Genomic DNA, 13,307 nt, shown 5'->3' with positions numbered 1-13,307 from the left:
TTAGCAAACTTAGGCATGACATGCCAGCAACAAACGCTGACACTACACATCGAAGTGTTTCTGACCAAATTATGAAATACAAGCATTGTAATTTTGAATTTCATGAAGTGAGTGTGGAAGAGGTGAAAAAATGGTTGTCTATCAACAATGACAAGCCAGACAACTTGGATGGAAAATTACTGAGGATAATAGTGGACGATATTGCCACTCCTATTTGCCATATCTTCAATTTTAGCCTACTGGAAAGTGTGTGTGTCACACCAGCATTCGCAATGGCTCCCCCTCCTGTCCAGCTCAATGTCTCCCCCTCCTGTCCAGCTCAATGGCTCCCCCTCCTGTCCAGCTCAATGTCTCCCCCTCCTGTCCAGCTCAATGTCTCCCCCTCCTGTCCAGCTCAATGGCTCCCCCTCCTGTCCAGCTCAATGTCTCCCCCTCCTGTCCAGCTCAATGGCTCCCCCTCCTGTCCAGCTCAATGGCTCCCCCTCCTGTCCAGCTCAATGGCTCCCCCTCCTGTCCAGCTCAGGTGTTCGGCGTCGCCGGTCTTCTAGCTGCTGCCGAACCTACTGCTGGAAAACGCCCTTCACTCATTCACTCATCAACCCCGGACTCGTCTCGTCATCATTACACACACCTGGTTCCAATCCCCACTCCATTTGTCTTTGTCGGTCATTGTTTTCCTGAGAGGAAACTCTCCTACTATTTCCTGAGTACTTTATATTTTGCACTTTGGGTTCGCCCTGTGCCTTTTGTTTATGAAGATATATTTTGAGCACAACAGCGTTTTGGGTTTCGTCCCACTTTGATATGTGGTGCTTAAATAAATTCAGTAGTTCCAAACCTGCCACTGCTAAAGTAACGTCACAGTCAACATAGCTAATATAACTAACGCGTTATTTAACCCGCTCCAAAACATAGCTAATATAACTAACGCGTTATTAAACCCGCTCCAAAACATAGCTAATATAACTAACGCGTTATTAAACCCGCTCCAAAACATAGCTAATATAACTAACGCGTTATTAAACCCGCTCCAAAACATAGCTAATATAACTAACGCGTTAGTAAACCCGCTACAATCATGCAGTAACGTTAGTTTGCAGTCAGTAAGCAGTTTAGCACTTACACCGGCGGGCCCCGGTGGCAATAAACTAGTAAAACCAAAAGCTTACCTTGACTTGGAAGAGTTCCAGTGTTGTTTTGGATAGTCATAGCCAGCTAGCTAACATAGCATCCCTCTGTTTGAGCAGGGTGTTTCAGTAGGCTAAACTAGCTAGCTGCATTTGCTAGCTAAGTAAGTGAAACTGAATCTATCTCTCACTTGCTTCTCCTTCATTTTGGAAGAAATGAATTTGTTCAAAACTGTTCAACTATTTTCTTTCTCTCTCTTTGAGTCATCTACTCACCACATTTTATGCACTGCAGTGCTATCTAGCTGTAGCTTATGCTTTCAGTACTAGATTCATTCTCTGATCCTTTGATTGGGTGGACAACATGTCAGTTCATGCTGCAAGAGCTCTGATACGTTAGAGGATGTCCTCCGGAAGTTGTCATAATTACTGTGTAACTCTATGGAAGGGGGTGAGAACCATGAGCCTCCTAGGTTTTGTATTGAAGTCAATGTACCCAGAGGAGGACGGAAGCTAGCTGTCCTCCGGCTACAACAAGGTGCTACCCTACAGAGTGCTGCTGAGGCTACTGTAGACCTTCATTGCAAAATAGTGTGTTTCAATCAATTATTTGGTGACGCGATTATATTTAGTATCGTTTTATCTAAAAAGGAGAACTTTTCAGTAAAAAAAAATAAATGAAAGTCACTGAGGAGGATGGTCCTCCCCTTCCTCCCCTGAGGAGCCTCCACTGATGTAATGTTATGTTTCCTCTGGATATAATGTTATGTTTCCTCTGGATGTAATGTTATGTTTCCTCTGGATGTAATGTTATGTTTCCTCTGGATGTAATGTTATGTTTCCTCTGGATATAATGTTATGTTTCCTCTGGATGTAATGTAATGTTTCCTCTGGATATAATGTTATGTTTCCTCTGGATGTAATGTTATGTTTCCTCTGGATGTAATGTTATGTTTCCTCTGGATGTAATGTTATGTTTCCTCTGGATGTAATGTTATGTTTCCTCTGGATGTAATGTTATGTTTCCTCTGGATGTAATGTTATGTTTCCTCTGGATGTAATGTTATGTTTCCTCTGGATGTAATGTTATGTTTCCTCTGGATGTAATGTAATGTTTCCTCTGGATGTAATGTTATGTTTCCTCTGGATGTAATGTTATGTTTCCTCTGGATGTAATGTTATGTTTCCTCTGGATGTAATGTAATGTTTCCTCTGGATGTAATGTAATGTTTCCTCTGGATGTAATGTAATGTTTCCTCTGGATGTAATGTAATGTTTCCTCTGGATGTAATGTTATGTTTCCTCTGGATGTAATGTTATGTTTCCTCTGGATATAATGTTATGTTTCCTCTGGATGTAATGTTATGTTTCCTCTGGATGTAACGTTATGTTTCCTCTGGATGTAATGTTATGTTTCCTCTGGATGTAACGTTATGTTGCCTCTGGATGTAACGTTATGTTTCCTCTGGATGTAATGTAATGTTTCCTCTGGATGTAATGTTATGTTTCCTCTGGATATAATGTTATGTTTCCTCTGGATGTAATGTTATGTTTCCTCTGGATGTAATGTTATGTTTCCTCTGGATATAATGTTATGTTTCCTCTGGATATAATGTTATGTTTCCTCTGGATATAATGTTATGTTTCCTCTGGATGTAATATGAGTATCTTTCCCATGTTAGCAGGGCTGTTCCTGCAGTGGCCCCAGTCTGACACAGGGCCCAGTGAAGCCTAGTTCCTGAACATGTCGTAACCAAATGTAGTTGCAGGTGGTGGCAGGGCCCAGTGAAGCCTAGTTCCTGAACATGTCGTAACCAAATGTAGTTGCAGGTGGTGGCAGGGCCCAGTGAAGCCTAGTTCCTGAACATGTCGTAACTCCCATTACAAGACAGGAGACTTAATGCATGTCAGAGTGACTGCGTCCGAAATGGCCCCCTATTCCCTATATAGTGCACTACTTTAGACCAGAGAATGGCACCCTATTCCCTATATAGTGCACTACTTTAGACCAGAGAATGGCACCCTATTCCCTATATAGTGCACTACTTTAGACCAGAGAATGGCACCCTATTCCCTATATAGTGCACTACTTTAGACCAGAGAATGGCACCCTATTCCCTATATAGTGCACTACTTTAGACCAGAGAATGGCACCATATCCCCTATATAGTGCACTACTTTAGATCAGGACCCTGGGTCTAAAGTAGTGCACTATATAGGGAATAGGGTGCCATTTGGGACGCACCCGGTGACTCACGGTACGGGGGGGGGGGGTTGGTGAGACCTGCTGCTGTCTCTCTGAAGATTGAGGAGTCTGAACACGTGGCTCTTCTCTTTCAGCCATTCAAGGAGAACAGACGGACCGAGAGGGAAAGACATCTCCATCCCCACCTCCACCTGGAAGAGACCCGTTGGGTGTTCCACAAAGCAGGATTATTAAAGGAAAGGTTCATCCATTTTTAATGTTATATTGTTTTTGTGCATCTCTGAGTGATATTCTATCGATTCCCTGGGTCATTTCGTATTTAACACTGTAAATTAAAGGAATTAGTGGTTTTGGGTGGATTTTATTCAGCTAACTTCGATAAACAGTCAGGTATATCTCTTGGTTTTCTGGTTGTCTAAGAAAGATAAACTTGTATATTGGATGTTGTTTTCGAGTCAATTATACCTTGCCAATTTTAAGTCTTAATTTCTAAAAGATATTACGATATTTCAAGCAATTTTGGACAATTACATAGCTGGCTAACCTAGTAATCCTCAGAGAAACTGGAGGAAAGTAACTCCACTGTACAGTGTCATCTGGCATTATCTGTCAGGGACTGGGATTGACACATGATCATCCAATCAGGAACCAGAGGGACAAGAAGCACCCGTCCCCAGAGAGAGAGGAGCAGGAAGCAGGTTAGTGTGTCGTCTCTGTGTCGGTGCAGAAGAACATCAGAACACCCTCTGACTGATTCACGCTCTTTTTAATCACACAACAAACCAATCAGAACAGGGCAAAAATAACTAGTGATGACGACTGAGGCTTCCAGCACATATTCAACTGCTTTTAGACTGCTTCTCCAAATGGCAGCCTTTTTCCTTCATAGTGCACTACTTTTGACCAGGGTCCAAAGGGCTTTGATCTAAGTAGTGCACTACAGTATGTAGGGAATAGACTGCCGTTTGGAATGCCGACAGAGGCTTCCAGAACCCCAGGACAGGACGGCTTCCGTTTCAGTCTGTCCTTGACTAGACTGCTAGACACAATTATCAGGTTTTCCAGAAATCCTGGTTCGAGGATTTTGGATTCCTTCTGATTCCAGGAATCTTCCAAACAGGATTTCTGGAAAACTTGGGAATTTTGGGGAAAGTTACCTGAATTTTGCAACCCCTTCCTTTACTCCGGAACTGGGTTCTGTGCTATGGGAAAGGGTTATTAAGTTGAGTCACTGATCACCACGTCCGCCCCAACCGCTGTCTCTCATCACTAGTTTCAATATAGTATCAATATTAAACATGATAACAAATATGGCTGACTCACAAATATGAGCTGTGCTTTTTAAAGAAGCACTCTGTTCTGTTTGTCCCATGTGGGGAGTGGTTCCCTGTGAGAGGTAGGCTGACACATGGGACATGGGAAGAGTGAATAGTCTTACTAAGATCCATCCACATCATCCGTCTTCCTCAGTGGCACCCTATTCCCTATATAGTGCACTACTTTTGACCAGAACTCTATGGGCCCTATACTATATAGGAAATAGGGTGCTATTTAGGACAAAACAATCTTCTTCCTTTCACCCTGTAAATGATGTCATGACAACAGAAATGTGCTTTACCAGATGTCTTAAACATTACTATACATTACTATACAGTACCAAATGGTTTAGTAAAAGGTTACTTAGCATGCTATAGACATTCTCCTCTGATGTAGTTATGAACTATAACTTAGTGTGGCTGGTAACACAGTGATTGAACTCAGACTTAACTGAAGTAAAAACGTTTTTAAAAAAAGAGGTGAGTGGTTGAATGAGGAGAACGTTGGTTGAAGGAGTTTAAAGCTCTGTCTCAAATGGCACCCTGTTCCCTATATAGTGCACTACTGTTGACCAGAGTCCTATGGGCCCTGGTCAAAAGTAGTGCACTACATGGGGAATAGGGTGCCATTTGAGACGTAAGCTAATTCTCTGTTCTGATGTTGTGCTGCTGTGTCTGTCAGGACAGTTGGTATTGGAGGAGGAGGAGTCTTCAGAATGTTCACGTTAATATATTACATGTTCTGAATGTTCTGGAGCCGTTAGAACCCGGTTGGTCCGTTCTGACAGAGAGTTCAGCTGATCTGAGTGTTCCATAGAAAACAACTCCCCTTTCTGTCCTCTGGACACCTTTTAAAACACCTTCAACACCCAGCCCTGCACTGAAGCTTACATATACTGTAGGATAGGTAGAGTTGAACGTGTCTGTGTGTGTCTGTGTGTGTCTGTGTCTGTGTCTGTATATCTGGAGGGGTAGAATCTCAGGGTCATAAAGGGAATGGGGATTCCGGAATTCCTTCCGGCACATTAGTACCCTCTCTTCCTTTCCAGGGGCACCACGAGATCACCAAAATAGATGAGGTGGTTCCACTGTGAGATCACCAAAATAAGTTTGTGAAGGGGGGAGTAAGGAGGGGAGAAGAGTGGTTTGTGAAGGGGGGAGTAAGGAGGGGAGAAGAGTGGTTTGTGAAGGGGGGAGCAAGGAGGAGAGAAGTGTGGTTTGTGAAGGGGGGAGTAAGGAGGAGAGAAGAGTAGTTTGTGAAGGGGGGAGCAAGGAGGAGAGAAAATCCATTCCTCTTCCTTTACACATGTACATCTCTCTCTCCCTCCACCCCCAGGTCAGTCGGACTGTAGTGGGGTCTATGGGGCCCCAGGACCAGGCCCAAACCAGGGTCTACTGGTAGCTGAGCAGCAGGGAGAGGCCCAGTGGAAGGGTCCAGCCCAGGGCAGACAGGTGGAGGGGAGGGGCTCCATGGTCCACCAGCCCTGGGGACGGCAGGGTCCAGTCTTCATCATCACCCCACAGTCTATCGTTCTCATTCACCTGAATGGGGAGACACAACCACCGTTAGTAAATAGCAGTTGAACATTTATTTAATTCATCTGGGGAGAAGGAAAGGGAATTGTTTGAACAAAAAGACAACACTACTCTGCAAGTTGTCCGGACATCACCGGCTGTTTCCTGCTTGTAATGGCAGAATGAGGATAGACCTATTGAGTTTTAAGTTTGACTGTCTGCTTCCTGTGTTCTATTCCAGTAGCTATATCCTCAAGGCATCTCTGAGGCAACTTCCTGTTTGGAGTTGATAAAAGAAAGGGCATGGCTTCAGTTTAGGACTTCCAGGTGAAGAGAGAGACTAGACCTTCAGTTTGGGACTTCCAGGTGAAGAGAGAGACTAGCCCTTCAGTTTAGGACTTCCATGTGAAGAGAGAGACTAGACCTTCAGTTTAGGACTTCCAGGTGAAGAGAGAGACTAGCCCTTCAGTTTAGGACTTCCAGGTGAAGAGAGAGACTAGACCTTCAGTTTAGGACTTCCATGTGAAGAGAGAGACTAGACCTTCAGTTTGGGACTTCCAGGTGAAGAGAGAGACTAGACCTTCAGTTTAGGACTTCCAGGTGAAGAGAGAGACTAGACCTTCAGTTTAGGACTTCCAGGTGAAGAGAGAGACTAGCCCTTCAGTTTAGGACTTCCAGGTGAAGAGAGAGACTAGACCTTCAGTTTAGGACTTCCAGGTGAAGAGAGAGACTAGCCCTTCAGTTTAGGACTTCCAGGTGAAGAGAGAGACTAGACATTCAGTTTGGGACTTCCAGGTGAAGAGAGAGACTAGACCTTCAGTTTAGGACTTCCAGGTGAAGAGAGAGACTAGCCCTTCAGATTTCCAGGTGAAGAGAGAGACTAGCCCTTCAGATTAGGACGTCCAGGTGAAGAGAGAGACTAGACCTTCAGTTTAGGACTTCCAGGTGAATAGAGAGACTAGCCCTTCAGTTTAGGACTTCCAGGTGAAGAGAGAGACTAGCTCTTCAATTTGGGACTTCCAGGTGAAGAGAGAGACTAGCTCTTCAGTTTGGGACTTCCAGGTGAAGAGAGAGACTAGCTCTTCAGTTTGGGACTTCCAGGTGAAGAGAGAGACTAGACCTTCAGTTTAGGACTTCCAGGTGAAGAGAGAGACTTGCCCTTCAGATTAGGACTTCCAGGTGAAGAGAGAGACTAGCCCTTCAGATTAGGACGTCCAGGTGAAGAGAGAGACTAGACCTTCAGTTTAGGACTTCCAGGTGAAGAGAGAGACTAGCCCTTCAGTTTAGGACTTCCAGGTGAAGAGAGAGACTAGCCCTTCAATTGGGACTTCCAGGTGAAGAGAGAGACTAGCCCTTCAGTTTAGGACTTCCAGGTGAAGAGAGAGACTAGCCCTTCAGTTTAGGACTTCAGTTTGGGACTTCCAGGTAAAGAGAGAGACTAGCCCTTCAGTTTAGGACTTCCAGGTGCTGTGTGCTGGTAGGAGAGAGAGAGGCATTCAGGGTGCTCATGGAGACTGGATGGACTTTATTATACACTGCTCAAAAAAATTAAGGGAACACTAAAATAACACATCCTAGATCTGAATGAATGAAATAATCTTATTAAATACATTTTCTTTACATAGTTGAATGTGCTGACAACAAAATCACACAAAAATTATCAATGGAAATCAAATTTATCAACCCATGGAGGTCTGGATTTGGAGTCACCCTCAAAATTAAAGTGGAAAACCACACTACAGGCTGATCCATCTTTGATGTAATGTCCTTAAAACAAGTCAAAATTAGGCTCAGTAGTGTGTGTGGCCTCCACGTGCCTGTATGACCTCCCTACAACGCCTGGGCATGCTCCTGGACAGTCTGTGGTGCAACGTGGCGTTGGTGGATGGAGCGAGACATGATGTCCCAGATGTGCTCAATTGGATTCAGGTCTGGGGAACGGGCGGGCCAGTCCATAGCATCAATGCCTTCCTCTTGCAGGAACTGCTGACACACTCCAGCCACATGAGGTCTAGCATTGTCTTGCATTAGGAGGAACCCAGGGCCAACCGCACCAGCATATGTTCTCACAAGGGGTCTGAGGATCTCATCTCGGTACCTAATGGCAATCAGGCTACCTCTGGCGAGCACATGGAGGTCTGTGCGGCCCCCCAAAGAAATGCCACCCCACACCATGACTGACCCACCGCCAAACCGGTCATGCTGGAGGATGTTGCAGGCAGCAGAACGTTCTCCACGGCGTCTCCAGACTCTGTCACGTCTGTCACATGTGCTCAGTGTGAACCTGCTTTCATCTGTGAAGAGCACAGGGCACCAGTGGCGAATTTGCCAATCTTGGTGTTCTCTGGCAAATGCCAAACGTCCTGCACGGTGTTGGGCTGTAAGCACAACCCCCACCTTTGGACGTCGGGCCCTCATACCACCCTCATGGAGTCTGTTTCTGACCGTTTGAGCAGACACATGCACATTTGTGGCCTGCTGGAGGTCATTTTGCAGGGCTCTGGCAGTGCTCCTCCTGCTCCTCCTTGCACAAAGGCGGAGGTAGCAGTCCTGCTGCTGGGTTGTTGCCCTCCTACGGCCTCCTCCACGTCTCCTGATGTACTGGCCTGTCTCCTGGGAGCGCCTCCATGCTCTGGACACTATGCTGACAGACACAGCAAACCTTCTTGCCACAGCTCGCATTGATGTGCCATCCTGTATGAGCTGCACTACCTGAGCCACTTGTGTGGGTTGTAGACTCCGTCTCATGCTACCACTAGAGTGAAAGCACCGCCAGCATTCAAAAGTGACCAAAACATCAGCCAGGAAGCATAGGAACTGAGAAGTGGTCTGTGGTCACCACCTGCAAAACCTGTCCTTTATTGGGGGTGTCTTGCTAATTGCCTATAATTTCCACCTGTTGTCTATTCCATTTGCACAACAGCATGTGACATTTATTGTCAATCAGTGTTGCTTCCTAAGTGGACAGTTTGATTTCACAGAAGTGTGATTGACTTGGAGTTACATTGTGTTATTTAAGTGTTCCCTTTATTTTTTTGAGCAGTGTATATACTCTGTATTTATTTAAACTTTATTAAACCAGGGGAAAACCCTTGAGGTGACAAACCTCTTTTGCGAGTGGGACCTGGCAAAACCTCAACTACAAACAACTGAAGGACCAAACAGCGCTGGAGCTGTCCGGCCCAGATGGTCAACACTGCCGGTCAGAGGTCAGAAGCTGGAGAAGGTACTCCTTTCTGCTTACTCTTAAGGACACGTCTTCAGGCCTAGGACCCTAGACCGAGAGCATAGGCTTTTTAGTAGTCTGACGAACTAGTTTCGCAGCACAGCTGATAAACGTAGGACAGCTGATGCCTACGGACATTGTTGCATTTGCTTTGTCTCGGGGGTCCTAGGCTGAATGAATGTGTGCATTTATGTGAGAAATCAGCGTTTTGAGGACCGTGTTGGATGCACATGTGGCCAGGAGACAGCAACTTACCGAGTTTAGGGCCAGCTCTGTCTTGTCTTGACCTCTTGGTCGGCCAGTCAAAGTAGATTATTATTTGTTCAGATAGTGACGAAACATAAATATGTACAAAAAGGAAAAATACCAAAGGCACCAAACCAACCAGCAGCCTTACGGCTTGCCAGCTGGGACACTGACTGACCATCACCTTAGGAGTCTGTTGATACACCCAGCTGGGACACTGACTAACCATCACCTTAGGAGTCTGTTGATACACCCAGCTGGGACACTGACTGACCATCACCTTAGGAGTCTGTTGATACACCCAGCTGGGACACTGACTGACCATCACCTTAGGAGTCTATTGATACACCCAGCTGGGACACTGACTGACCGTCACCTTAGGAGTCTGTTGATACACCCAGCTGGGACACTGACTGACCGTCACCTTAGGAGTCTGTTGATACACCCAGCTGGGACACTGACTGACCATCACCTTAGGAGTCTGTTGATACACCCAGCTGGGACACTGACTGACCGTCACCTTAGGAGTCTGTTGATACACCCAGCTGGGACACTGACTGACCATCACCTTAGGAGTCTGTTGATACACCCAGCTGGGACACTGACTGACCATCACCTTAGGAGTCTGTTGATACACCCAGCTGGGACACTGACTGACAGTCACCTTAGGAGTCTGTTGATACACCCAGCTGGGACACTGACTGACCATCACCTTAGGAGTCTGTTGATACACCCAGCTGGGACACTGACTGACAGTCACCTTAGGAGTCTGTTGATACACCCAGCTGGGACACTGACTGACAGTCACCTTAGGAGTCTGTTGATACACCCAGCTGGGACACTGACTGACCATCACCTTAGGAGTCTGTTGATACACCCAGCTGGGACACTGACTGACCATCACCTTAGGAGTCTGTTGATACACCCAGCTGGGACACTGACTGACCATCACCTTAGGAGTCTGTTGATACACCCAGCTGGGACACTGACTGACAGTCACCTTAGGAGTCTGTTGATACACCCAGCTGGGACACTGACTGACAGTCACCTTAGGAGTCTGTTGATACACCCAGCTGGGACACTGACTGACCATCACCTTAGGAGTCTGTTGATACACCCAGCTGGGACACTGACTGACCATCACCTTAGGAGTCTGTTGATACACCCAGCTGGGACACTGACTGACCATCACCTTAGGAGTCTGTTGATACACCCAGCTGGGACACTGACTGACCATCACCTTAGGAGTCTGTTGATACACCCAGCTGGGACACTGACTGACCATCACCTTAGGAGTCTGTTGATACACCCAGCTGGGACACTGACTGACCATCACCTTAGGAGTCTGTTGATACACCCAGCTGGGACACTGACTGACCGTCACCTTAGGAGTCTGTTGATACACCCAGCTGGGACACTGACTGACAGTCACCTTAGGAGTCTGTTGATACACCCAGCTGGGACACTGACTGACCATCACCTTAGGAGTCTGTTGATACACCCAGCTGGGACACTGACTGACCATCACCTTAGGAGTATGTTGATACACCCAGCTGGGACACTGACTGACCATCACCTTAGGAGTCTGTTGATACACCCAGCTGGGACACTGACTGACCATCACCTTAGGAGTATGTTGATACACCCAGCTGGGACACTGACTGACCATCACCTTAGGAGTCTGTTGATACACCCAGCTGGGACACTGACTGACCATCACCTTAGGAGTCTGTTGATACACCCAGCTGGGACACTGACTGACCGTCACCTTAGGAGTCTGTTGATACACCCAGCTGGGACACTGACTGACCATCACCTTAGGAGTCTATTGATACACCCAGCTGGGACACTGACTGACCATCACCTTAGGAGTCTGTTGATACACCCAGCTGGGACACTGACTGACCGTCACCTTAGGAGTCTGTTGATACACCCAGCTGGGACACTGACTGACCATCACCTTAGGAGTCTGTTGATACACCCAGCTGGGACACTGACTGACCATCACCTTAGGAGTCTGTTGATACACCCAGCTGGGACACTGACTGACCGTCACCTTAGGAGTCTGTTGATACACCCAGCTGGGACACTGACTGACCGTCACCTTAGGAGTCTGTTGATACACCCAGCTGGGACACTGACTGACCATCACCTTAGGAGTCTGTTGATACACCCAGCTGGGACACTGACTGACCATCACCTTAGGAGTCTGTTGATACACCCAGCTGGGACACTGACTGACCATCACCTTAGGAGTCTGTTGATTCACCCAGCTGGGACACTGACTGACCGTCACCAATTTTAAATTGACACAATACCTGTTAGCAAAGGTGTCAGATAGAGATGACATCCAGGAGCTTGCTGGGATTTGTAGTTTTGCGTGGTCTACTTTTATGCTAATTAGCATGTTTGAATCTGAGAATAAATCGAGCTTCCTATATTGATAAAAGTCACCTTGTCCGAGAGAGATTTCCACGGTTATCAAAACGTCACGCCAGGGTAAGCCTACACGAAACACAGCCCTTATTTTAAGTGTTTCTAAAATCCCCAATTGGAAAAATGAATGGTGGAAAAAACGATTGGAACTTTATCCCTGTTTGACCGCTAGGTTTTATGGGTATTATGACTCGTACTGTGGTACTCTATTATCGTGGCTGTTAGAGGTTTTAGAGCTGCGTCCCAAATGGCACCCTATTCCCTATATAGTGCACTACTTTAGACCAGAGAATGGCACCCTATTCCCTATATAGTGCACTACTTTAGACCAGAGAATGGCACCCTATTCCCTATATAGTGCACTACTTTAGACCAGAGAATGGCACCCTATTCCCTATATAGTGCACTACTTTAGACCAGAGAATGGCACCCTATTCCCTATATAGTGCACTACTTTAGACCAGAGAATGGCACCCCATTCCCTATATAGTGCACTACTTTAGACCAGAGAATGGCACCCTATTCCCTATATAGTGCACTACTTTAGACCAGAGAATGGCACCCTATTCCCTATATAGTGCACTACTTTAGACCAGAGAATGGCACCCTATTCCCTATATAGTGCACTACTTTAGACCAGAGAATGGCACCCTATTCCCTATATAGTGCACTACTTTAGACCAGAGAATGGCACCCTATTCCCTATATAGTGCACTACTTTAGACCAGAGAATGGCACCCTATTCCCTATATAGTGCACTACTTTAGACCAGAGAATGGCACCCTATTCCCTATATAGTGCACTACTTTAGACCAGAGAATGGCACCCTATTCCCTATATAGTGCACTACTTTAGACCAGAGAATGGCACCCTATTCCCTATATAGTGCACTACTTTAGACCAGAGAATGGCACCCTATTCCCTATATAGTGCACTACTTTAGACCAGAGAATGGCACCCTATTCCCTATATAGTGCACTACTTTAGACCAGAGAATGGCACCCTATTCCCTATATAGTGCACTACTTTAGACCAGAGAATGGCACCCTATTCCCTATATAGTGCACTACTTTAGACCAGAGAATGTCTTCCTATTCCCTATATAGTGCACTACTTTAGACCAGAGAATGGCACCCTATTCCCTATATAGTGCACTACTTTAGACCAGAGAATGGCACCCTATTCCCTATACAGTGGACTTCTATTGACCAGAGCCCTGTAGGGGTAGTGTGGGA

The 13,307-nt window shown here is 46.1% G+C and overlaps 1 protein-coding gene across 1 annotated transcript in view; it reads right to left on the bottom strand.

Moving 5' to 3' along the window:
• Positions 1 to 6,041: 6,041 nt before the first annotated feature.
• The window catches only part of LOC311120205 (GDNF family receptor alpha-4-like), a gene marked incomplete at both ends in the record, with an annotated part of 74,683 nt that continues 67,417 nt past the window's right edge, over positions 6,042 to 13,307 (bottom strand). The window contains one exon of the mRNA XM_084194821.1: positions 6,042 to 6,191. Coding sequence (XP_084050947.1) covers positions 6,042 to 6,191 — 150 coding nt within the window. The remainder of the gene's footprint in view (positions 6,192 to 13,307) is intronic.

Source organism: Coregonus lavaretus (genome assembly GCF_964263955.1).
Source record: "Coregonus lavaretus genome assembly, contig: HAP1_SCAFFOLD_978, whole genome shotgun sequence".
Classification (NCBI taxonomy): Eukaryota; Metazoa; Chordata; class Actinopteri; order Salmoniformes; family Salmonidae; genus Coregonus; species Coregonus lavaretus.
Note: the sequence above shows the minus strand (reverse complement) of the source record. Positions and strands in the feature narration are given on the sequence as shown.